Here is a 26,347-nt window from a genome sequence, read left to right on the forward strand (position 1 = left end):
TGTTTAGGGAGAGAAAACTCTAGGACCTGGATCATCCTAGGGAGCTACCTTCACAGGAGCAGGTGGATGGACAAGAAGACCTACTCACTCTGCATGGAAGACAAGCCATGTGGAGGAGCTACCTGACCACCTGTGAAGCTGGTGTGGCCCCCTGCCTCCTGCATCTGTGTGTCTATTAAAAACTCAGCATGAGACCCAGGAAATCACAGTCTTCTTCATAAGGCAGAGCTCTGGCTACACACGCTTTGTTTCCAGCTGTTCAAGTCTTTCATTTCAGTTAATAAGTGATGTCAACCATCCTTTGGGGTCCGCGTTTACATCTCTGTTATCAGTCATGGTGATGGATGCGAACAGTGTCCAAGACGGTCTGAAGGACACTATAGGAGCTCCTGTGTGCACATGCTGAGGACATCTGTGATTGCTCTGAAGTAAATGGGCACCCAGGAATAGAGTTACACCATTTAGTCTTTCTTGTCACTTTGGAAGAAGAACATCGACTGAGGAACAGCCTTTGTCAGATCAATCTTTGGGCATGTGGGTGGGGTAATGTCTTGATTGATGATTGATTTTGATTTATGGTTGAAGTGGGCGGGCCCAGCTCTTTACATCATCTCTAGGTAGTTGGAGCTGGCCTGTATAACAAAGCAAACTAAAGGGCTGGAGAGGTGGCTAAGTGGGTAAGAGCACTGGCTGGTCTTCTGGAGAACCAGGGTTTGATTCTCAGCATCCTTATGGTGGCTTACATCCATCTGTAGCACCAGTTCCAGGGTGGCTAATGCCCCCTTCTGGCTTCTGTCAGTACCAGGTACACACATGGTACAGAGGCAAAAAAAAAAACTCATGAAAAAAATATATATTTTAAAGAATGCAGGCTGAGTAAGCCAGATGGAGCAAGCTGCATCTCTTCATGGTCTCTTCTTCAGTAATTACCTTCAGGTTCCTGGCTTGGGTTCTTGCCTTGACTTCCCACATTGATAGACTGTGACCTGGAAGTGGAATATGAAATAAATATTTTCCTCACCAAGTTGTATTGTGTCAGAGTGTTTATTACAGCAACAGAGACACAAACTAGAACAAGAGTGAAAATATTATTATTGATGGGATTAGGTAGAAATGGGCCAGTAATATGGCGATATCTTTATTTATAGCCTAAGAATCATGTGTTTGTTCTCAGCTTGGCCATATAAGAGGTGCCCACAGCATACAGAGCATTGTGAACACACTAACAAGATCTTTCACACATTTTAAAATCTGAATGCAGCCATGTATCTAGAAATTGCCTTAGACCTGTTGTGCTTTGTGTTTTAGTAAATAATCATTACACAAATTGATAGTAGCAGACATCATAATTTACTTTCTCAATAAGTTATACGTTCTGAGAAAATAATAGCCCATAAAATGACTTTGTTTATGCTCATTTATGTTGTCTATTGATCAATTATATCATTTATCTATAAGGTACAAACTGATGCTCTAATGTGCCTCTTAGGTACAGAATTCTGGGTCAATCTAAAGATAACATCAGTCACCTCATAGACCTATAGTTTATCTCCATCTAAGTGAAATTTGGCCCCTCTGACCAGTGTCTTCTCCATTCTCTGACTTCTCAGCCTGGAACCCTTGTTCTTCTCTCTGATCTCTATGTGTGGCATCTTTAGCCACACATATGTATGAATGAGAACATAGACTACTCCCTTCCTGCTCCCCGGTGTGTTTACAGCTTTGATCCTTCTGTGGCTGCACTGGGAAGTCATGGTGAAAGTTGTCAATGCATGTTTGCAATTGGGGAATGGATTCTCGGCTAAAGTCAGCTGTTTCCTGCTCAACTCTCTGACCCTTCTGGCTTAGCATATGACTAGATTTCGAGCCCAGTAGTAGGCAATTAGCCCATAGGAGAGATGGGGAGAATTAATATATCACCTTTATTGTTTCTTCTTGTCTTTCTTCCTGCAGGGTGAACGGGGCTTCGCTGGCCCTGTGGGACTCCCTGGTCAGAAGGTCAGTACCTACATGGTATAGTGTCCTTTGCTTTAACCTCTATGGAAGCATGGCAGGGGTGTGTTATATCACTGTCCCACAAGCCTCAGAGTTGCCTTGGAGCGAGTTAAGATGCTACAGTAAGAACAAGTGGCATGAGATTCAAGCTATGAGACTCTGACCTTTCCAGACCTGCACCTCTTAACCTAAACGTTTACAGAAAGAAGGGCAGGGTTGCCCAGGCTCAGGTTCATAGCCCATGTGTTCCAACGGGCTCTACTCTCCAGAGGCAGTTAATCCTGCATCAGTCCTTGCAACTTGATTGTTTCAAGAAGCATTTAGGACTTGGGCTTTAGGAGTTACTTAAGTTGTATAAATTGTATGCATTTCTTGTGCACAAAATTTGCAAACTCGGTAGTTGCACAAAGTCAGGTGCTCAACGCAGAGTACTCCATCTTTGGTCCCAAGTAGCCTCCTCTCCCTCCCACATTCTCCAACATGCTACCATCTCCATCACTGCTTCAGTTTTTGAACATTGATGGCCGGAGGTACCAACTACATGGCAGTGTGGGAAGTCTTTATTTTTGCACAACTAATACTTTGTCTGGGGCTGAGGGTGATGGTAGAGAAAGAGGCCGTTGCATGTCTTCACTTTTCTTGCTTCTGTCTTCTTCTGGGCGAAGCGCTCTATCATCACATCTGAGCACTACAGTCCTCCCCATACCACCCCCCTCCTTCCTAACCTTGGCCTTTCTGTCTCTCATTCTCACTCTTTTCTGTTTTTCATGTCATGGTATTAGTACACACCTTCTCAGCACCAGGTTGACTCGTGATAAACGTTTGTTCCATCATTCACTCAAAGACTCTGTACTCAAATGCCCAGGTCTGGCAGGGCCCAGGGATTTGTGAAATAAATTCAATGAATGTGAAGGAGTGTGACTTAGGCACTTCTTTACTTTCCAAGCTGGGGCAGGCGACCTCATGATACAGTCACCCAGGATGGCATCAGTTCTGGGGAAGTAGGGCAAGGTTGACTGTGGACAGCCTGTGAGTACAGAATCCAGGAGAGTGGTTGGGAGGATCTGACCTGACATTCATTTTGCTTCTATCCCTTCAGGGTGAAGCAGGACCCACTGGACTGATGGGTGCTCCAGGGCCCAAGGGAGAAAAAGGAGATACTGTAAGTAAGATGCTGCCTTTCTACTTTGAGAGAGCATGTGGCTGGTATGTGAGGCCCAGGGCTCCCCCACGCATCCCAGTCTGCTCACATTGATTAGCAGGTGTGGGCCAAAGGCCTGGTAAATACAGGCGCTGAGTGCATCCAAGCCATGGGAGAAAGCACCTCTCTTTTTCACCAGGAAGAGCTACCTGCTGGACAATGCCATAGTATTCTTTAGCCTTGTACTTCATTCTATCCATCCCCAGAATTCTGCTCTGCCAAAGTGGTAGCCCTGTGATGCCTGAAACTGGCCATTTCGTAGTGTCCCCTTCACTCTGGCCATCTCATGTGCTTGTTCTAATGTATATAAATCTACTCTTGTCAATAATTGCATTATTAACAAGTGTATTACATAGACCAACTAAAAGGCAGATTTTCAGACAAGGTATAGAAATGTCTGATTACAGCCCTGTCTAGGGGAGCTTCAAGAATACAAGTAGGGGACTGGGAGCGTGGTTCAATAGTAGAACTCTTGTCTAGCAGACACAAGGCCCTGAGTCCTATCCCCAACAAGTGTGCGTGCATGTACACTCAGACAGAGAGACACACATACACAAATATCACTCACATACTGACACACATGAACAAATACACACAATGAGGAAGGAGTTTTGAATATGCACATTTTGAAATTAGAAAAAAATGGGAACGATCATATGATTATCAGACACAATGGGCTTTAGGATAGAAGAGTTCATACAGGCTCCAAAACCACAGAGAAACCCTGTCTCAAAAAAAACAAAAACAAAAACAAAAAACAACAACAACAAAAAAAGATACTTTAGTCAGTTCTTTAAGGTTTCTCCAAGATGCACAATAATTAACATGATCACCAACAACAGAGCCTCACGAGGCGGGACATACAACTGATGGGTTTCAAAGGAAAGATCGACAACTTCACAGCAATGGCTGCTGCCTTGCATACTTCACTCCCAGCGAAAGCCAGAAGAACCAGCAATGTAGCAAAATGGGAGTCTTCCTGCTGAGGAAATGTGCAGCTTCTGGGCGAGCAGTCCTGTATTTCTCGAAAGCCTATAAAGGGAGTTACCATGCAATACAGTCCCTCTGCAAGGAAACACAAGCATGTGTTCACACAAAAACATGCACACACATTCAGAGTGCTATTCTCTTATAATAAACTAGCAGCGAGCCACTGGCCATTATTTAAAGGGTGAGTAAACAAAGTGTCCTGGGTCTCTGCATTCCCATTGGTCTATAACAAAGGAAGTTGTGCTGCGGGGTACAACATGGATGAAGCTTTAGAAGACTTTGCTGAGTGAGAGGAGGCAGTCATGAAGGGGAACATTATTACACCTTATATAACATAAGAAATATTATAGAATATAATAGAAATACAATAGAATTAATTTCTATTCTAGAATAGAATAAAAAACAGATTAATGTTTGTCTAGGGCTGGGAATGGGAAATGGGGAGCAGCTGCTAGTGGGCTGGGCCTTTTTGCAAATAGTGAAAATGTTCTGAAATGGATTGTGATCATTGTTGTATAACTTTAAGAAAATTAAAATTACTAATTAGATACTTTAAATAGGTGAATTATATATTATGAGAATTATATCCTAATAAGGCTCTTATGGAAACAATAGTATCTATAATGTTACATTATTAGAAAATTAAATGAGAAGACACTCATAACAGTTCCACCTCTTTCAGAGGTGCCTAGGCATAGTTCATGAGATAGTATCCAATTGCTTGACTCTTGGGGTGATGCCACACTACATAGATGCCCCCTCAGTAAACCTGTGTCTTCTGATTTCCTTCTCTAGGGGAGAGGGTCCTTCATCCAAGGAGAAAAGGGTGAGAAGGTAAGCCTCCATTATTGGTGTCCTCCAGGGTTCAGGGTGGATCTTTGGGAGGTGTGTATAGCTATGTCACCTTCTGTGGATTTGAGTCGGGCAGAAGGCCCCTGGCTGCAGGCCTGGCTTCTGGGTGTCTCCTGAGTTGGGTGGCAGGAGCAAATGCAGACACAGCAGGAAGGGATAGCAGGTGGAGACAGGTAATGGAGGTTGAGAGAGGAGGAAAGAAGGGACTGAATGTCTCCTGGAGAGCAGGCCACCGGAGCAGTGCTTGAGAAGAAGTAGAGTCATGGGCAGGACACCCGAGTGAAGTGAGGAGCAAGAGGAGGCCCTGCACAGATGAAGCTGCCTTACTGTGCTCAGGGTACAAAAGTGTGACTTGTGATGCTCAGCAGAATGGAGATGGAGCCAGAGACACTACCTAGGGACCTCCAGGTAGGACATCAGATATCAAAGCCTGTTTAGGTTTCATGTACTGTGATAGAGAACCAATGAAAAAGTCTTTGTGTGGTCAGGAGGCTGAGGATGCTCAGTCAGCAAGAAGAAGATAGATCTGAGAGGGGACCGTCCAGAGAAATTTGGGAATGAGTCAAAAGATGACTTATTGGGGGAACTGATGAGGAATAGAGCTGCTGTGTTGTGACTGGACAGACAGAGGACTGGAAGAGAGTGTGTGGCAGGGCTGCTTTGTTCCCAGCTCTGTAAGTTGTACCTTGTTTCCCTTCTAAATAACAACCACAGCACAGCAGACCTTGGGGGAGTGTGCAACTTACTCTCCAAGGAAACACTTAGGATGGTAGTCGATAAAGACAGATAAAAACAAAGAGCTGCTAAGGATGGTACTTCAGTCATTGCCTGTGGCAACACATTTCCATGATTCTGAAAATGTCTCTTACGTCCTAAGGGCCTGGAACTTTTGCTGGACCTCACAGCCTGACTTAATCCACCTTGAGATCACTTAAGATTGCTGTCCTGCTGTGCAGTCGTGTGCTTGTTTAATCTGCCTTTAAGAGAACAGTGTAACGGCCTACTCTACTTGCCTTGGATTTCCCGTATGATCAGTGTTTACAACATAACTGTAATCTTAAATTAGCTACACCTTTCTCTCTGTGTTCCTGAATCAGAGGAGTTCATTTGTGTGTGCATGTTATGGGAATAAATGTGGGAAACAGCAAATACATTGAAATAAACCGTATGAAACGAATATCCATAGTGTTAAAAAGCAGCATACAGACATTGCTAATAGCACTAGTTTGTTATCTGGGTCCCTTGGGACCAGTTGGGGTCAGTAACTTCATCCCTTGGAAAACTCTGTTTAAGATTACTGTACAGTATACCATTCTTACCCCAGTAATGCATTCTGGGAAAAACAAAGCCCTTTGTCAGTGATGCATACAGACACAGACAGATGCACTAGACAGCATTCAGGCAGGCATAGGTTCAGATTCAAACAACAGACAAGGAATGGCAGGAGACACAGGGAGAGTGAAGTAGAGGAGTCAAATACTGGCTCCCTCACTCTTAGTTAGATTACTCTAAGGTGAAGAAGTGATTTTCTTATCCTTAATGTAACATGAGGCACGTTACAAGTGACTATGCATTTATTACTAATGTGTTCAAGCTGATGCAATTGCACTTGAGTGGTATCCACAAGACTTCATGGCCAATATATGTGTCACTGACATTATTGGAGCGCTGGCTCTTGTGGGGACAGATCCTGTGTTGCTGTGCCCTGGACTGGGTCACATCAGCTCCTTGAACAGGCTGATGATGTCATACAGTTCTGGTCTATGAAAATATGGAAGAGGTGTTCAGGGAGAGCCCATCTTTATTTAACACTTTCCCTTCGGGGTTTGCTCCGAGAAACATCATGAAATGCATGCTTACATACCAAATCCTCACAGACTATAAGAGAAACACATGTGAATAGTTGATATATGCAGTTAGAAACAGATGGTGATGTGGGGGGTATAGCATGAAAATGTGGCTGTACACATGAATAACGCAATCGAGTCCTACACTGCAAAATCATGCTTAAGATTATAAAGAATGATCAGAAATATTTTGTCACCTTTCAAAACATTCTGTGAAATATATGTAACCCAAGTTATGGAGGGTGGGAAGAGGTGCCTGCCCCTATGAGTAAAGGGGAGTGGGCAGAGGCCAGGATAGGTGTTTAGGGATAAAGAAATATCACAAATCAGTCTCGGGCATGCAGGCAAATAATCACAGCTACTTGGAAAGCTAAGTCAGGAGTATGGCAGGTTCAAAGCCAACCTGAGTAACTTAGCCAGACTCTGTTCAAAACTATATATTAGATATATAGATCAGTTAACTTGCGTAGTGTGCCTGAAGCTCTGAATTCCATCATGTGTATGTGTGTGTGCATGTACATACAATCCAACTCTCACCCTCAAACTCAGACTATCACTGTGATCTCTGTGTGACTAAATGGGACAGCCAATATCTAAAAGGACATTCTCGCTTGCCCCTGCTGTGATTAGAGGGCTCTGTACTGGTGACTTGTATGTCTGTACTCAGGCTGTCACTTCTCTGATCCCCACATGACACACCCACCTTGAGCCATCCACATTGTAAAAGAATGGGCCCTTTTTTTTTTTTTAAAATCCAACCTTTTAAAATTTATTTTTTTCTTTTTTTTCCTGTTTTTTTTCTTTTTTTAAATTTATTTATTAAAGATTTCTGTCTCTTCCCCACTGCCGCCTCCCCTTTCCCTCCCCCTCCCCCAATCTAGTCCCCCTCCCTCGTCAGCCCAAAAAGCAATCAGGGTTCTCTGCCCTGTGGGAAGTCCAAGGACCACCCACCTCCATCCAGGTCTAGTAAGGTGAGCATCCACGAACAAAAGTATATGCTCTATTTTGTTTATAGCAGCATTGTTTGTAATAGCCAGAACCTGGAAACAACCTAGATGCCCTTCAATTGAAGAATGGATGAAGAAAGTATGGAATATATACATATTAGAGTACTACTCAGCAGTAAAAAACAAGGACTTCTTGAAGTTTGCAGGCAAATGGATGGAAATAGAAAACACCATCCTGAGTGAGGTAAGCCAGACCCAAAAAGAGGAACGTGGGATGTTCTCACTCATATTTGGTTTCTAGCCATAAATAAAGGACATTGAACCTATAATTCGGGTTCTTAGAGAAGCTAAATAAGAAGGAGAACCCAAAGAAAATTATATAGGCATCCTTCTGAATATTAAACTTCATCAGGCGATGAAAGGAGACAGAGACAGAGACCCACATTGGAGCACCGGACTGAAATCTCAAGGCCCAAATCAGGAGCAGAAGGAGAGAGAGCACAAGCAAGGAACTCAGGACCGCGAGGGGTGCACCCATACACTGAGACAATGGGGATGTTCTATCGGGAACTCACCAAGGCCAGCTGGCCTGGGTCTGAAAAAGCCTGGGTCAAAACAGGTCTCGCTGAACATAGCGGACAAGGAGGACTACTGAGACCTCAAGAACAATGGCAACGGGTTTTTGATTCTACTGGACCTATTGGTTTTGTAGAATGGGCCCTTTTGGCCTGATGCAGTCACCCCCAGAGTCTTGCAGAAGCAGGCCCCCTTTGAAACTGCAAAGTGAAAGGAGTTTATGAGGGAAGAAAGACTTCAAAGTGGGGTGGGACATGAAAACAGAACCCTGCCATGTGTGTATGATCCGGGTGTCTTCCCTTCTAGAACAGTGGCCAGAGATGAGTTTCCAAAATCATCCAGAGACATTATGTTTGGATGTGTGCTTCCTCAAACTCAAAACCTTACACTTCCAAATCCCCATCTGCCAGCAATAGTATTAGAAGTTGGGTATTTGAAATGTGATAAAGTTGTAAGATTAGAAACTTTATGAGTGGAATCAGTGTCCTTATGAGAGGGCTCCAAGGGATACCCTCTTAACCTTTCTGTCATATACATGACTAACAAGAAACTCCTCCAGGAACCAATGGGTGAGCCTTGTCAGACAGGGAATCTACCCATGTCTTGGCCTTGGACCTGCAGCATGCAAGACTGTTTGAAACAGTTTACTTTTGTTTCTAAGTTCTTTATCTGGGTGGAGACAAGGGTTGTCTGGGAAAGGAGAATCATAAGATGTCACAAGGAATAATGGTTATGCCTTTAATTTGTTGTTTCTTTCTGGAAGCAGAAGGTGTTGTTAGCTATGACAGTTATGCAGGTCCATTGACCAATGGTGATGGTTTTGTCTAGAGTGCGGATTGGACTTTGTCTGATGACACAGTAGCGTGTGATTGTCAAACTCATGACATCAGCCCTTGCTTAGCCTTTTAACACAATTTAGTTTTTAATGTTTAAACATTTTGAAGAAGGCTGGATTACGTCCAAGATCATCGAGCAAGTCAGTGACTGTATTGAGGCTGGGGGTCTCCAATACATGCATAGTCATTCTGTCCTTTTCTGTAAGAAATGCTGGTATCTAGGAGTTCTTGACCCTCAAATCTGTTCTGTATGTAAATCAGCTTGTTTTATATAACGATTTCTTTGTAGAACTTTTGAGTAGGAAGATACAAATGACGTTTGTGTTTATGCAGTGCAACTTTGTTTGAACCTTTGCTCATCAGTGTCATCCTTTCCTTGCTCCTGCTCCTTGCTCCTTGCTTGTGCTTCCGTGTTAATGTGAATTATGTGGTTATTGAGTTGGGGGACTATAGCTAAGTTTCTCCTGCTTTGACAAAAATGAAAGGATTTGGACGAAGTTAGTTTCTTTGTTTGTATGCCTTCACATATTCTTGGAGGTGGAGGGCAAATACCGAAATCCCCAAAGCTGCTCTAGGAACTGTCTGTGGTGCTGAATGGCACCTAGGACGAGATTTGGTTTTTCAAGAGTCTTAGAGCCCAGGACTGAAATGGAATAGGGGAAGTCGTCAATTTTCCCTCCCCCTTCATCTAACAGACAGATGCTTGATAAATCTCAAGGCCAAGCACTTCAAACGAGAGGTTGAGACCCTAAATGGGCGAGGTTAATGTTGGATTGCTAAACTGTATCAGGCAAGGCTAAGTGGGAGACATCCAGACGCTGGTTTACTGGGTCCAGACCTTAGCTCAGTCACTTAGCAGCTGCTTGGCAAAGGACCATGACTTCATCATGACTTCAGCTCTGTAACCCTGGCTTTTCTCCACGGTGACTTGGCAAATATAATAATACTAGAACCATATGGGTTTTTGCAAGGATTAAGTGAACTAATAACTAAAATAAATGACTTACATTTGTGAAAAGAACTTATGCATTATGTGTAATTACTCTTACACCAGCAGTATTCTGTTTTTAATACCAAATGACATCTTTTGCACCCTAATCACAAATAGTTTGTTATCCCCAGGGGTTGGCAGCTGCAGAATGTCAGAACTCCCCTGTATTCTTCCCCCAAGGAGGAGTTCTGCAGCATCTAAGATCATAGGCATCTGAGGGAGTATTCCCTGACAGTATCTCCCAGGTGCCAGTGTAGAGGTCCAGTCCTTACTCCAGTTCACCTAAAATAATTCACATGGCATCTAAGAGTAAATAGCAGCATCAAGAGTTTACAAGCACTTACTACCTCACGGGAGTCTGGCACTACTGTTTCGTTTAACTTTTGAGCTGGACATCCTTGTCCTCATCTTACAGTAGATCTGGGATCTGCTGGCTTTATCAATATATGTGGTCATGGTTGGATTTGATATCAGGTTGCCTGACTCTTTAGTCTGAATTTGTCTGTGCTGAGAAGTGGTTCCTGGAGTGTCTCATTCATTAAGACTGCCGTGGATGAGGGAACATGGCTGCCTAAAAAGGTTCCAGGCAGTGCTGCTAGTGCCAGCCCAGGATCCTCTCACTTTGAGGGTCACTGTCTAGAAAATTCCTAATACTTTCTTTGGAGTGTCAGCTTGACATGCCTGCTGCCAGATAGATGAAGAATCACATTGGTGCAGTTTCTCCAGCTGAGGACACTTAGAAATGGGCCATGGCATCATCTCCTCGGGCGAGCAAGAGACATCTGCAGTCCAGTAATTACATCTGGCTAATAAAGTACGGAAAATCCCCCCAAGGCTCTGGATACTGGCAAGGGGGCGTCAGCGGATGAGTAATGTCCTGCTAGATGTTGTCTTTTGTGGCACTGCCAATGGGATCCTGGAGACAGTCACATGGGTCAGAGGAGTCAGAGTCTGGACTTGGAATCAGTACTACAATTTCGGGTCAGACTTTCAGGCATGGGATATACCTCTCCCAGCAGCCTGGGTTGTCTTCTTTTAATGGACGTATGCGATGTGTCTATTTGAAATTCTTCTAACAAACCAAGTGATGATTTCCCTTTCATAACTGAAATGTGCAGGCTTAGAAAGCCACTCAAAATGACAGCAGCACCATGCTTGGTTTGAAGTGTCCTGTCTTGAAAGCATTTCCTCGCCACCCTTGGGCTAGAAGCAGGGTTCCTCCTTGTATCATGCCGTCTGCGGTCGATGAAGTCAAGACACAGGAGGAAATATATTTTAGTTTAATACTGATGCTACAACCAAAGACCAGGGATGGGGTAAATTTTAATTTACTCTTTGAACATTTTATACATGTATATAGTGTATGTAGATCATATCCACTCCTCCTAGAAACCTATCACATCTTCTTCCCACGTTCATTCATTCATTCATTCATTCATTCATTTCATTTCATTTTAACCCACAGAGTCCAGTTAGTGCTACCCATATGTAATTAGCGCTACCCATATGCACGTAGATATGGCATCACCCACTGGGGCATAGGGAACCTACCAATGGCTGCACTTCAGAAAAAGGCGGTTCTCCCTCTCACAGCATCTTTCAACCTCATGTAGATAATTTTTACATAGCGGAAATGAATTGGTCACTGTTTAAAGACCAGGAAGTCTGAGATGGCAATGCCTGCTGTCCGTGTCAACCAAAGGATGTGTGCTTTATAAATGGCAGCTTATGGCTCTGTCCTGACATGGCAGAAAAGATCAACAAACTCCCATGAGCCTCTTTTGTGAGGCTACTATTCCCATTTCCCAAGGGTCCTAACTCTGGATAATACTGCATGGGGATTAGGTTTCAGGACACAGATATTCAGACTCTAGGAGGAAATAAATGTGTTACTCTGCTAAGTTGACAACCACGAAGGGTACATGGAAGTTCAGACCTCTCTCTTCCTTTATTTTCCCACCTGCCTACTCTGGCTTATCTTTTGACACTTCATTGTGGACATTCAGCAAATTCCCTTTGAACACCTTCTTCCCATACTGACCTTACCAATTTCAGGGTGGCTATCTACTCTTTACTGGCTGACTTTGTGGTTGTGGAGGGTATAATTTTTTTTAAAATTTTTGCATCAGGGTCTCATTGTATTGTCCAGTCTAACTCAGTCCTCTTGCCTTCCCATTCTTGGAGTGTCAGCTTGTTAAATGTGGGGGAAGGGCATATTGTTAGTTTTTAACAGGGTAGATGGATAGATAGATAGATAGATAGATAGATGATAGATGGATGGGTGATAGATAGATAGATAGATAGATAGATAGATAGATAGATAGATAGATAGATCTTTTGAGGCTGGTGATCAGGCCCAAGCACTTTCACATGCCAGGCAAGTGCTTTACCGCTGAGCTATACTCCAACTTCTATAATATTTTGTATTATATAAGATATGTGCACTCATTTCATTTTCACATCTGAAAGCAGCATCAAATGCATCTTACAAATAATGAAACTGAGCTGAGAGACGTTCAGTGGGATAGAACCAGGCTGCTGCAGATTGTGACTCTCTCTTCTCAAAGACCCTCACGGTAGCTGGAGGTGAATCTGGTGAACATTTCAGAGGCATACTGTGGTGGGAAGGCAGTAAGTATTCTGTGGTGTCGGATTAGGGGGCCCTAGAACATGTAAGATGTATGTGGGCCAGTTTGACTCTGCATGTAATGAAGAATTTGGATGTCATGACAATCTCAGGGTGGAAACTGCTCATACTAGGTCAGTTTTCTGACTTGGTTATCTGAATGATACAAACATAATACAGCCTTGCTGCTCCCAACCTACAGGCCCCTCCCACATCACGTCCAACCTCTCAGCCCAGCCAGAGCCTGTACAACCTGCACCAGACTCTAGCCTGACAGAGACCATTGTAATAAACTGATCAAATGCAGAGGCATGATTTAGTGGCACCCAGTCCCAAAGGATACATCTACAACACAACCTCTGCATCTAAGGCTCAAGGGATTGCCAAGGAAGAGAGGATGGAAAGATTCTAAGAGCCAAAAGCATAAGGGAGTTTGCCATGAGATGGCATCTTCTAGACATGTCAGAGAAGCTGAACCCACGAAGTCTGATCAATGTGCTACCTTAGCAAGGTCTAAACAAAGACAATACTACTACACGTGCTAACATGGAAGGGAGAAATCTCATGCAGGGGGCCAACCCTAAGTAAAGAACCACAGGCAGCTAAGGGATGCTGATTGGGTAAGTGTTAGGAACACATACACACAATACATATGTTCATTTATGTAATACAGAAACAGAGGCCATAAATTCAAGTAAGATCAAGAAGAGTGAAGTGGCATACATGGGACAGGTTGGCTAGAGGAACGGCAAAAGTAAAAATGGTATATTTTAATTTGAAAAAATAAAAATTTATAACACACATTTATATTTGAGTGAGAGAGGAGAGTTGGGGGAGTTGTTATATGTTCTGACTTAGAAAATAATCCTCCAATATTAATTATACAAAGAGGGGTAGCCCACTTTTGTATTAAATCATTACAGGTTCACTTCTGTTAGACAGCCATCTAAAACTGAGCTGCCAAGTTGTCCACGGTCTTGGACAGGCCAGCTTCCCATGTGAGGTGTAGAGTCCCCAAAGATGCACACTGTATCTTTGTACATACATACATACATATATACTCTAAACCTGTCCCTAGCCTGCCTTGGGCCATCAAGACTGAGATATGTGGGAGACCTTAAAGCTTCAGTGTGCCAGCCCTTGAGACCATTCTCTTTCCTCTACATGGGGCTGTTCACCGTGCTCAGGTGGACCATATGACCAAGATTTATTTTGGCACAAGGGTCCATCACAACCTTCCCTTAAAAGCCAAAGGGTTGATGTCCAGAGAACATCCACAGAGCCCTGGTGCCTTGTCAGGAATTGGTGCCATGTCCTCTTGTTTCCCATCTCAGAGTTCCCAGATAATGTCTGGGCCAGACTCAAGGGCCTCCCCTGGGTGTCCCTGTGGTAGAACTAACAAGCAACAAAAAAAGACAACTGTGAGGACAGGCAAAGGTTCCAGAACTCTCCAGAGTTCTCTTGGGCGTTGTCACAGCTCACACCCATGACTCCCTTTATTAGACTCCCCCACGGGCCAATTGTGCCCTACTGTGCCCTCACTTTCATCCCCAAGGCAGGAGCCCCTCTGATACCACTTGCCTGCCTTCAGCTGTAGGATATCCAAATCCATAGGAGCCGGAAGACAGACAGGCCTTTCCGAGAACACGCTATTTCAAGTGGGTAACCAGTGTGTCGGGAGAAGTCTGCTCTCAGTGCCTAGATAGGCCTCGTTCTGAGGGAAGCCCTCTGCAGGGGGTGGGGGATTCTTCAGGGGAGGTACTTACCCTTTTGTGATCTTTCTCTTTTGGAAACCTTTGGACTTAACTTTTTAGGATAGAGGGATATGAAGTTAAGGAGGCCGGGGTACTTCTGATGGATGAGCAGCGAAGGAAGGCATCTGAGACATGGGTCTCGGAGAGAGGTTAGAGCATTTCCCTATATGTGACCTCCATTTCAGCCTCATGGACCTGTGCTGATGTACTAGCTCCCATGATGTCAAGAGTGGGCCTGAGAGACCACTCTATGCTCTGTGATGATGGCATTTGGTCTCTATGTAGGATTGTGAAACATCACTGGACCGATGTGTCCAGATGCGGTAGCAGAGTAAAGAGGCATTCTCTGGGGCCCTAAGTCAAGCTTTCTACCATAAAAACTGTGGCTTTGGGTGAAGTGCGTCACCTTCCTGTGCTTTCATTTCAAGAGCTAAGTGAAGTGTGGATAAATGTTGATTGTGGGGATGAGTTCCACTCAGAGGTGACCCCAGACCCCCTAGTGCTAGGGTCCTGGGAAACATGCAGTAATGATCAACCCAGGGGGGCAGCACCTTCATTGTTTCTTTAATATATCAGAATTGTTATGGCTCTACTATCGCTACTGACTCTTCCCTGACAGACCCAGTTATGACAGTAATTATTTGCATCTAGTCAATGTTCAGTCTCTTCAGGACTCACCTCTACCTGAAATCTTTAGCCCTTCCTATCCCGGGAGAACCAAGCAAGGTGATTTCTTCCCAGTTTGCTGATGGATAAATGGAAGCCATGGACACCTTGCCATGGTAGCGGTCCCCATGGCAACCATGGTTGTGACAGTTTGATCCAAAAAGACCCCATTGAGCCCCCTGTGTCCTAGAAAATGACTGACCACAGAAACCCTTGTTCGCTCAGAGCAACTTTTTTCCTCTTGGGAAAATTCCCCAGTTAGACATGTGTCTCATTATACTTGGGTAAGGATGGACAAATGGACCTGGAGACCAATGGAATGTCCCTCCTTTTCCCAAACCCCGGATAGATAGGAGTTGCTGACCAAATACTCTGTTAGCTTCCTCTTTTTGTTCTATGCATGTGATTGACCCTCGAACTCTTCTGAGTCCAGGGTAAAAGAAAAGGAGGCCACAGTGGCCTGGACATAGCCACTGTTTCCCAGCAAACTCCTCTGTGCACTCTGTATATGACTGAGGTTTATTCTCCAGGTTCCCAGGACCTGTTGCGCACCTCCCACGGGGCTCTGGGTCACTGCTGTCTCTTCATATAGGAAAGAGGGCACGGAGAGCCGTGGTCAACAACGCGTATTTGAGGCTACAGGAACGCTCAGAGTTTTCCAGCCCCTCCTCCTGTCTGATGCTTTCTCCACGGCCCCCCTGCTGTCTTTATCCTATGCCAATTGGTGTTCTCTTTCTCTCTTTTAGGGATCCCTGGGCCCACCTGGGCCGCCCGGCAGAGATGGCAGCAAAGGCGTGAGAGTAAGCTCTGTTTTTGCCACTGTAGTTCTTCATCACTGGTGGGTGGCTCACTTGGGATGAGTTCTGGGCTGTGGGGAGTGGACACCCCAGGCCTCTGGCAGCCACTTTGGGGTGCCTGGGGCCTGCATCGTGCTGACTATGACCATGTGACGGTTTTGCTCAGGGGGAACCTGGAGAGCTGGGAGAGCCGGGACTGCCTGGAGAGGTGGGCATGAGGGTAAGTATCGCTGGGAGCTGCGTCTGTTCTCGGGGAACAGACAGTTCTCAGGGGTGCAGACCAGCTGCTTTAGATGTTGATGAGGTGCTTGGATCGGTTTCTGCCTCTTTCTCATGTAACTTCATACAGATGGATATATGTCTACGCATGTATAATTCCTCGTGCATTCTTACAGAAACTGGTCATCCAGTTGAAAAATGTATTATTCTCTATAGCAGTAGAGACTTTCCACGCCAATCCAGGTAGAGCTGGCTCATCCTCTTCAGTTGGTGCCTGGCAGCCAGTGATTTGGGTGCCATTGTAATGTACATAGCATTTACGTACTTATTGCTCCAGGCATTCTTTTTTATTTTTCTAAAATCAGTGAAACACTAAAGCCGTGTAGGGGTGTGTGTGTGTGTGTGTGTGTGGTGTTGTATATGGCATATGTGTGTGGTTTTGGTGTATGTGTGGAGGCAGAGTGTGGGAGTGGTGTGTGTATGTGTACTGCGTTTTTGTTGCTGTAGGGTAGTTTATAAAAGTTGGGATAGCTTTGACAGAAGAAATGCCCAATGATTTTATTCTAGTAGATTTTTCATAGATATGTACGAATGTGTTGTCTTCAGACGAAGGAAGTTTCTGCTTAACCAGGCTGTGCTCAGAATTATGGTAGATCCTTTCACAGGACTTGTCCAGGCTGCACAAATCCTGTGGCTCCCTGAAAACTTCAGCCACAGCAATCAGATGCAGAGATTCAGAAGCCACCCACCTGTCTGGGTCAGACCATGAGAAAGAAAGCTGAGGGACTTGGGGCAAGTGGCAGTGGGACTCTTACATATAGGCTCCTGATGGCTCCAAGTTCAGCATGCCTTCCTGTGATTGTGGCTTCACTATGCATCGGGTGGGAGGAAGAGCTGTGGGTGTTCTGACCAGGCATGAGGACAGGGAGTGTCCACTGGGCACCACGGTACAGGCAGTGTGGGAAGCACCTGTGACATAAGAAGCAGTGTGTCCTTCTAAAAAGAATGTTGAGAAGCGCTTGCCCTTTTCCCCATCCCATTCTTCTTTTGTGGACTCTTCTGCAGGGCCCTCAGGGACCCCCTGGTCTGCCAGGACCTTCTGGGCACGTTGGAGCTCCGGTAAGTAAATGGTGGGGCTGGGAGGTGGCTCTGTCCCTCTGCGCAGCTGTCAGCAGCTGGCTTTCCAGCCCGCCTTTCACCTCAGTCTATACAGTTATGAGACTCATGAGTCACCAGGGGAACAAGTTTAAATGCACATTGCTGGGGCCCCTTTCCTGATGAAGCAGGGCAGAGCCTGGGAGTATGACACTTGGTGTAAGCCATTTCCACCTACATGCACAGTGCACAGTCATCTACTCCAGAAGGAGGGTGGAGTCTTCCCTTCGTCAGGTGAGCTGGGTTCCATAGCTTGGAGGACTGGCCAGGGAAACAATTCTAGGGGCTCGTCTGGAAGTGTGTGCGTTCAAGGTCCAGGTTGAGGCAGGAATCCAGGTTTCCTGGTGGATGTAGTTGGGTGACATAGGACCTTCTCTACCACCTTGTCATGGACATGGGTGTGAGCTGAAGTTTTTCCGGGGGCCTCCAGAGGGTGAGCACTGGGAGGCCACATTGTGAGGTGTGTCATTGCTTGTTTTTTTTTTTCCTCCAGGGTCTCCAAGGAGAACGAGGTGAAAGGGGGACTCCAGGAGAAAAGGTATTTAGAGTCCATACTGGCCAATTAATGCCTATCCCACAGAAAAAAGAAAGATGCTAGGGGCTCTTCACTGTGTGTGTGTATGTGCATGTGTGTGTGCACATGTGTGTGGCAGGTGTGCATGTGCTAGCTCATTTTGCTCCATGGAAACAATCTGCACAGACGGGCAAAAGTTTGGTGCTATGGCCTCAGTCCTCTTGCCCAGGAAGAGGTACAACTTTCCAAGCCAAAGTTCCTTGGATTGGAGCTCAGAAGGCCTAGTTGGTGTCAGAGACTCACATCTTACATGGCACCTTATATAATTTCTTAGTTCTCATTTGCTCCTTCAATCTATGTAATGCCATGTATGCTCAACATTCTTCTGAAAGCCAAGGACTACAGAACCTGCCCCCTCCCTCTCACTGCCCTCTTCCCTAGTTCATACTTAATTTCTTAAGACTCAGATAAAGTCCAATTCTTCTTAGAGCTGGGACTTGTTGCCTGCCCTCAGGAGGGCCCTGACCCCCAGGCAGGCTGCACCCCATTATCTTTTCCTATAGCACATGTTTCTTCAGTCTTGAGTGGGATGTTTTCATTAAGTAATTTAACTTTATTTCAGTTCACTTGGGACGTAGTGAAAATTACTTTCCAGTCTCCCCATTCTGGTGTATCCACAGCCTAGATGCTGATAGAATCCTGTAGACTTCCTTATGTGTACCTAGTTCATTTCACACAGTCACATAAGGTATCCTGGTCTGTGACCTATAATTCCTCTTTGTCTTTGCTGTAGGAAGGCTAGCGACATTTAGAAAGATTTATTTTTATTTTATGAGTGCCTATTTATTTGTATGTAATGCACTGTGTGCATGCGCAGTACCCATAGGATTCAGAAAAGGGTTCCAGTTCTTTGAACTAGAGTTACCAAAGGTTGTGAACTGTCATGTAGGTGCTGGGAAGCAAACTTGGGTCCTCTGCAAGAGTAGCCAGCATCCTTAACTGCTGAGTTCTCCCTCAAGCCCTAGGCCATTACTTTTTCTGTGTTGTTTTTGTGTCTTTCACTTTACGAAACATGTTCATCAGCTGGGGGGAGTTTCCTGGAAGAATCTTTAGAGTCTTTTATGTCTCTGAATATCCATTTTCCTAACTGGTGAACATGTTGAATTGGGCCCCCCTCCAATTCTTTTGGCTGATGTGCACTTAAAATAGCTTGTGTTCTTAGGACCCGCTTGGATTTCTTACATCAGCAGGAAGGAAGTTTCCATCTTCTCCTGAGACAGGTCCTTCCAGCTGCTGGGCCTCATCTCAGCATGCAGTGTCTGAGACTCCTCCTCCACTCTGTCACTGTGGTGTGGTCTCCCTAACTGGGGAAGAGACCTTCCTTCAGAGTTTGTCAGGTGTCTGAGGGATACAACTGAGGTCTCCGTAGGATAAGGAGGTCCCTGTGTTTGAGGGACCGAGAAGCCCAGGTGGATTGTTCAGGCTGCTGGGTATGGCATGGTTAGTGAAGTGTAAAGATCTCTCTACCAAGGTGCAGAGAGGAACAAACCCGCTAATGGTACCAATGGCTGTGAGTTGTGAGCCCTGGTGCTACCTGGACGGCCATGACCAGGACCGTGGTGGGTGACTATCAGCACTGAGTGCCTGAGGCGCTGCAGGTGTTCTGCACTGGCAGGATAGCTCAGGAAGAGGTAGACGTAGTGATGAAATGACAAGTGTCCCTGCGGTGGAGCCAGATAACCTGGGCTGTGCCCGAGACCTTGGATGAGGTTTTAAGTTCTCATCTGTTAAAAGCCCTAGTTTGTCCTCCAGGAATAACCCTCCCTTTCTCAGGAAATAGCTCTGAGGTCAAAAGAATCGTGAAAGAAAACACAGGAGCTGACATGTGTGAGATGTGCTCCCTTGCATGTCTGAGGGGTCTGGTGGTTTATGGGACTGAAACCAAGGCCTGTGAGGTGAGGGGAGGTACTCCTGTGTTTTGTGTTTTCAACCTGATACTCTCATATGAAGTTATCCTCAGTCAGTCACCCACTCCCCAAGGACTTTGGTCTTTAGGGTTGACACGCTATCTGTTGGGTCTCACTTGTAGCAAGTGTTTCTCCTTCGTGGGCATCCCTGGTACATCAGACATATAGAAGTACATCCTTTGGTTCATTGGGTCAACATTTATGGGAAAGCTACCTAGAATCTTGAGATCTCAGGCGTCAGCTGCTGAAGAACTCTCAGAGTTTGCCCTCAAGGATCTATAGGTTAGGTTACTTTTAGAACTTGATTACTTTTTCCTTCCTTCCCTCCCTCCCTCCCTCCCCTCCCTCCCTCCCTCCCTCCTCTCCTCCCTCCCTCCCTCCTTCCCTCCCTCCCTCCTCTCCTCCCTCCCTCCCTCTGTACCTTTCCTGTATCTAGCTTTGCTTTCTGTCTCAGTCTCTGTTCTTGTGCCTCTCCACGTTGTTTCTCTCTCTCCTGTCCATGTCTCTTTTCCTGCATTTCTCTCACCCTATGTCGTATCTACCTGTGTGTGTTCTATGTGTCTCTGTCTCTTCAGTCCCACCTTCCTCTTTCTCTCTGTGACTCCCCACACTCTCTTGCCATTGTCCCTTTCTTGCCACCTCTGTGCTCCCCCATTTCTTGCTTGTCTTTGACTTGCTCTCTGCCTCACTACCTGGCTGTCTTCTTTCATTTCTGTCAGCCCCCCCACTCCCTGCTCCCCTTATCTGGGCTCTCATACACTCCTGCTTCTCTCTGATGAATGCTCATCTGTCTGCGTTCCTACTTGCTGCCTGGTGCATCTGTTGTTGAGACATGGTGCAGACTATTGAGCTGACACGGTCCAGATGTCCAGCCAGGTCTGCTTCATCTTTGCTCTATCCCTGTTTGAGCTACATCTGGGAGATCTCTGGGCTCTGGACTTTATTCAATTAGGGCTTCAGGTGTGAAGACACAAGAAATGGAGGGCCAAGGCATAGGCGGAGCCTTCTCGAGGGCCCAAGTGCCAGGTGACATTTCACAGGGAGAGCATTTGGCATTGGATATCAGGAGTTCCTGCTATTTTTCATGGTTTCACCATGTGATTGCATCCCCATGGCTTTGGACGCAGGCCTAGCCCTGTCTAGAGAAGAGGAGTGATGAACCACAGACACTGAGACTCTTATAATTCACTCAGCCTACGCACCCAAAGGGAGCCCGGCATGTTGCCCTGAGGACCCTACACAGGCCTTGGATTAGTGGAAATAGTCTGAGGATTTGGGGTCAAGATACCCCAAAGTTGTTTCCACCTCCACATACTCAGCTTGATCATGTAGCTTCTTAACTCTGAGCCTTGTTTTTTTCATGTGCTCAAGCTGGCCAACATCCCAAGGGATAGGAAGGAGGTAATATATAATAACAGGTGTGGAAACAGTGGGCAGAGAAAAGACATACAGACATCACTTCTCCCCATGGCCCGAGCCTTCTGTGGCGAGATGGTTCATTGTTCATTTACATCATGCCTAATGTGGGCAGATGGGTTGGGGATTAGATAAATGGGTGGATGCTGGCATGCTGTTAGCTAGTGGTCAGTTCTTAGGTCCATTCCAAGGGCAGGGAGCCTGGTGGATGCTCAGATTTGCTGGACCAAGTAAACAACACACACACTGTGCCTGCCATTTTACCAACTGTGTAATGACACCACATATCTACGTTTTACTCACATAAAGATCTGTGTGATGAGGAGACCGTGGTACCCCTGGGTCGCAAGGGAAACAGAGATAGAATTACAGTTTCCCAAGTTTTCCCCCTCTGCTCTTTGACCCCAGTAACTTCAATCCTGAAGATGTTCTGTGTGCTGATGTGCTTAGCTCTCCTGTATGTGGGGGAGTCAGATGGAGAGTGGAATTGAGCATGCTTGACACTCAGGGCCTAGGTTCCCCTTGCCTTCTGTGACAGTGATCATAGGGTGTCCAGCCAGCTCTTTCCATGTGACTATTCATTCTTTGTTTCTGCATTTTCCTTCTTCGCTAGGGTGAGCGAGGCCTGGATGGATTCCCTGGGAAGCCTGGAGAGCCAGGAGCACAGGTAGGTGGGTGGTGGGGTTGGTAGGCAATGTTCTTTGTGACAAGAATGAGTGCACCTTGGCACTAACCTCAGCTTCTTTCCTGCTCAGCGGGGGCAACAGTAGTGCAAGGTCCAGACCTCACTTGTGTTGATTTTTGCAAGACTTAACACTAAAGGGATTCCAGCAAACACATTGGTTTGCATCCATTATTCCTTGGGTAATAGGATATATTGCCATAGTGTGAAGCCCATAGGTGATGCACATGCTCACAGGGGTCAGTATACAGGAGTATTGCCTTCACCGCATCTCTAGAAGAAACAATTAGAAGCAGCCCAAATGCTCAGCAAGAAGAAAGAGTTGCATGCAGCAGGATTCGTTGATGCAGATGAAGGAGAAGGGAATGTGTACAATAAAATGAAATGGTATGGATGAAGGAGATGGAACTGTGAAATCCATGAAGTAATCTGGACTGTGCCTCCATAGACAGAGCAATTGTTCATGAGAAAATGCATCTATAGTTTAGGCTCTGGAAGGATAAACTGGGAACTGGAGACTGCTGACTTAGTCGGACTTCCACTGAGAACGGTGCTGGGCATAGACAGCCTCATTCCCATGGATTACAATAAATTCTCCTTGCAGTCCACTCCTGGTGGGTGCCCATGGCTTGTCCAGCTCTCCTTCAAGTCCTTTCATTTCCCAAGGAGCAACACAGGCGCATGAAGGGCAGGCCCTGTTCTCTCCTCCCGTCCCTTTTAAGCATGCTCACTCTTTCCTGCCGGCTTCTCTCAGTAGGATGCCCTACACCGCGAGGACCCGAAAAGCAGTAGTCCAATGCCTTTGGCATCTCATAGGCAACCTCTCTGGGCCTTAGGTTCTCACGTCAGTTTCCTAATCCTGGCCCAAGGCTAGGCTGACTCTTCCCCTTTTCTAATTTTGAGCCACCCATGCCCAAGACCTCTAAGCATTTCCAAAGGGCTCCATCAGACTCCGCCCTCTGCCTTCTGCTGCCAGGCAGATCTGGGTGGTTTGTGCTTTTGCCTTTTGTGAAGTTCTCTCTCTGGCATCCTTGTCTTTAGGCAAAAGGTGGCCTTGTGCTTTTTTCTCAGACTGTGGTGTCCAGTTGCAATTACCAGCATGATTCCAAAGATGGCAGCGTGGGTATACAGGGTTCAGATTTCCAGAGGAAGAGCTTCCTAGTGGGGGAAGGAAGCTGGGAAGCCTAGAGTTGGGAGACCGGGCCTCCTAAGGATAACCAGGTCCCTGTTCAAGATGCATTTTCTGGAAATTCCCTTTTCCACTCATTTCTGTGTATCCCGGGACCTGTGATAATCCATTTCTGCTTTTTTTCCACCAGGGAAGACCTGGACCTCCTGGTGTGGCAGGACCCCAGGGAGAGAAGGTAAGGAAGCCAGAACCTGGGAAGAGAGTACAGCACAGAGGAGGCTCACTGGGTGTCCGGAACTCCCAATCAGTTCTGCCTTAGCATTTGAATTGTTTTCCTGCCTTAAGAATAAATACCCGCCCTTTGGGTGCCCCAGCTGTGGTGGCCCAAGCCTTTAATCCCAGACCTTGGGAGGCAGAGGCAGGTGAATCTTTGCAAACTCAAGGCCAGCCTGGTCTACAGTGTAAGTTCCAGGACAGATAGACAGATAGGGCTACACATAGAAACCCTGTCTCAAAAAGCCAAAAAGTGTGTGTGTGTGTGTGTGTGTATGTGTAATATATATAATAAGTACCCATCAAAAATAAACTCCAACTGGCAGTGAGATGAGGATTCATCCCTACTACTTGTTCTGGCCTTTTGGAATCCCTTCTCTCTAGAGGGACAGGTTGCTTAGCCTAGATATAGGTGGGAGGCCTTGGTCCTGCCTCAAAGCAATGTGCTAGACTTTGTGGACTCCCCATGGGAAGGATCACCTGCTTGAGGAGTGGATGGGGTGTAGGATGGGTGATGGGGGGGGGGAGATGGAGGGAACAGGAGGAGGGAGGGAGTGGGAAATGGGGTTGGCATGTAAAATGAGAAAAAATAGTATTTAAAAAATAAATTAAAAAATAAACTCCAAGTAAAACCATTACATAATATCTGGATATATTTTAAAATCTTTTGGTCTTAAAGTATTCTAAGGGATGCTATGAATACATAAAAAATAATTTTAAAAATTCCTTTGTACTTCCTAATCTTCTTTCATTTCTTCCTTCCTAACAATCTTGCAAATGATTTGTGTCATCTCTGGAAATGCTTCTAATAATTAGGCTAGCAGCCATATCCCTGCACCCTGGTCCTCTGTTTAGAGCACCTTCCACAAGGCTTACTTAATAAACATGGTGCTTAGGATTTTGCATCTCAACCCAAAGGACTGCAAGTCGGGTTCTTTCCAGGATGAGAATTGGTAATGAAGATGGGTGCCTTGCTGAACATTCCAGTTAGAACACAAAAGCGAAGGGAGTAGGTGTGGGTTTGTTGTCACAGCAGGAAGGATGGTAAGGTAGACCCCTGTGGGAGGACCATGGACGCTATTCTTACTGAATCCTAGAGGAACTTAGAAGAAGCTAGACAGGCCCAGAGGTGTGTGGAAAGGCTGCTGGTGGGTGGGATGCAGTGTATGGACACTGGGATGAGAACAATCTTGCATCTCTGATGTTCAGAGTGACTCTAGCAGGAGGCATATATGGCCATCTCGGCACAGTCAAACTCCCTGCAGACACTTAAACTACAGGGCAGAAGCACATGGGTTGTGTAGTGTGCACGGCAAATCAGTCAGTGAGTCAACTGATAGAAGTAGGCACTGAGGGACAGGGCTGGACAGGGCTGGAGAGTGCTGTTTCTCTTGCTCAACTTCAATATCATTTCTAGGTAAGTTAACATTTCTCCCCTGCTGGGCGATTTTACAACTGAGATTTGCATTGCTGTGTTATTCCAATATTAGGATTTTAATACTCCCCCTGCAGAGACTTAAAATCTTAAAATAAGTTACTAGTTCAAGTCAGTAAGAACTAATGGCACTTGTTGCACAAGCCTGTTTCATGTGTATGTGTGTGTGCGTGTGTGTTGTCTATATTCTGCGTATTTCTCTTGTATTTGAAGATTTAGTTTATCTTATCCTACTTGGGGAAATGCTGAGGTATTGCTTCTCATGACAGATGCAAAGGTGGAAGGTCAGGCTCACAGATCATCACATTACTTGGGACATTCATTGAGATAATTAACAAGCCAGCCAGGCTCAGATGGTCTGGTGCCTCTCATCTCATTATGGGAGTGAAAATAGAAGATCTTCTAGACCTTTGCTGTTTCACAATCCTTGAGAAAACCATTGGAGCCAGAGGGGCCATCTTCTGAATTCCTTCTTTACAGATAAGAGACTGCAGACCAAAAATAGTATCTTGTCCAGGATTCCACAACAGATTTTATTAAATCTGTCTGTTTGTCTATCTATCTATTCATTCATTCTCTCCTAAATTATATCTGGACCACAGTTTCTCCTCCCTCCACTCCTCCTTTAACCTCCTTCCTCCTCCAGACCCATTTCTCTTTTTCCCTTCAGAAAAGGTCAGGTCCCCCGGGGTATCCACCAAACACGGTGTAACAAGTTAGAATAAGACTAGGCACATATCCTTATATCAAGACTACACAAGGCAACCCAGTAGGAGGAAAAAGGGTCCTCCAAACAGGCATAAAAAGTCAGAGACAACTCCTACTATCCCACAAGAACAGCAAGTTACACACGCACACATATGCATAGAACCTAGCTCAGACCCATAAAGGCTCCCTGACTGATGCTTAAGTCTCTGTGAGCCCCTGTGAGCCCTGGTTAGTTGATTCTGTGGGCCGTGTCCTTGGGGTGTCCCTGACCCCTTTGTCTCCTACAATCCTTCCTCCTTTATTAAATGTACTTTAAAATCCATCCATTAGGTGTCTCGGAGCACCTGTGCTGTGCTATGTTGAAAATTGTACACTATCTCCAGTGTATCGATGAACTAGGTAGCAAATCATCCCAACCCCCAGGAGCTTAGCAGACATGTGACTGGGTTGTCCCCACGCAGGGTCTCTCTTTTGGTAGACGTTAGATAAGTGCCGACTGCGTGCTAAACCATGAACTTGGCACAAGGGCCACTCCAAAGGTAGAAATCCTCTGGTTTCCACCTCCAGCCCAGCCTGCCGCACCAGGTATCCCCAGAATGGGGGTCCGGCGCTGTTTCTGGAACAGTAGATAGACGCGACACACCTCACACAAGAGCTGCTGAGACCCTGGTCTGAATGAGCACAAAGAGGAAATGGAAAGGCCCGAGTCCTCCAGTAGCACCTGAGCTTGAGAGTGAGATGGGAATCGGATGCAGAGCTTCTAGAATACTC

At 45.7% G+C, this 26,347-nt stretch overlaps 1 protein-coding gene across 1 annotated transcript in view; it reads left to right on the top strand.

Annotated features, from left to right (window-relative positions):
* Positions 1–26,347, top strand: part of Col22a1 (collagen type XXII alpha 1 chain) — a 213,363-nt gene that overhangs the window by 45,826 nt on the left and 141,190 nt on the right. The window contains exons 9-17 of the mRNA XM_050144864.1: positions 1,954–1,998; positions 3,095–3,157; positions 4,982–5,020; positions 16,028–16,081; positions 16,245–16,298; positions 17,363–17,416; positions 17,946–17,990; positions 21,963–22,016; positions 23,351–23,395. Coding sequence (XP_050000821.1) covers positions 1,954–1,998; positions 3,095–3,157; positions 4,982–5,020; positions 16,028–16,081; positions 16,245–16,298; positions 17,363–17,416; positions 17,946–17,990; positions 21,963–22,016; positions 23,351–23,395 — 453 coding nt within the window. The remainder of the gene's footprint in view (positions 1–1,953; positions 1,999–3,094; positions 3,158–4,981; positions 5,021–16,027; positions 16,082–16,244; positions 16,299–17,362; positions 17,417–17,945; positions 17,991–21,962; positions 22,017–23,350; positions 23,396–26,347) is intronic.

The sequence above is a fragment of the Alexandromys fortis genome, unplaced genomic scaffold, assembly GCF_014885135.2.
Source record: "Alexandromys fortis isolate MF-2015 unplaced genomic scaffold, M_Fortis_MF-2015_v1.1 scaffold_2_1_26212458, whole genome shotgun sequence".
NCBI classification, from domain to species: domain Eukaryota; kingdom Metazoa; phylum Chordata; class Mammalia; order Rodentia; family Cricetidae; genus Alexandromys; species Alexandromys fortis.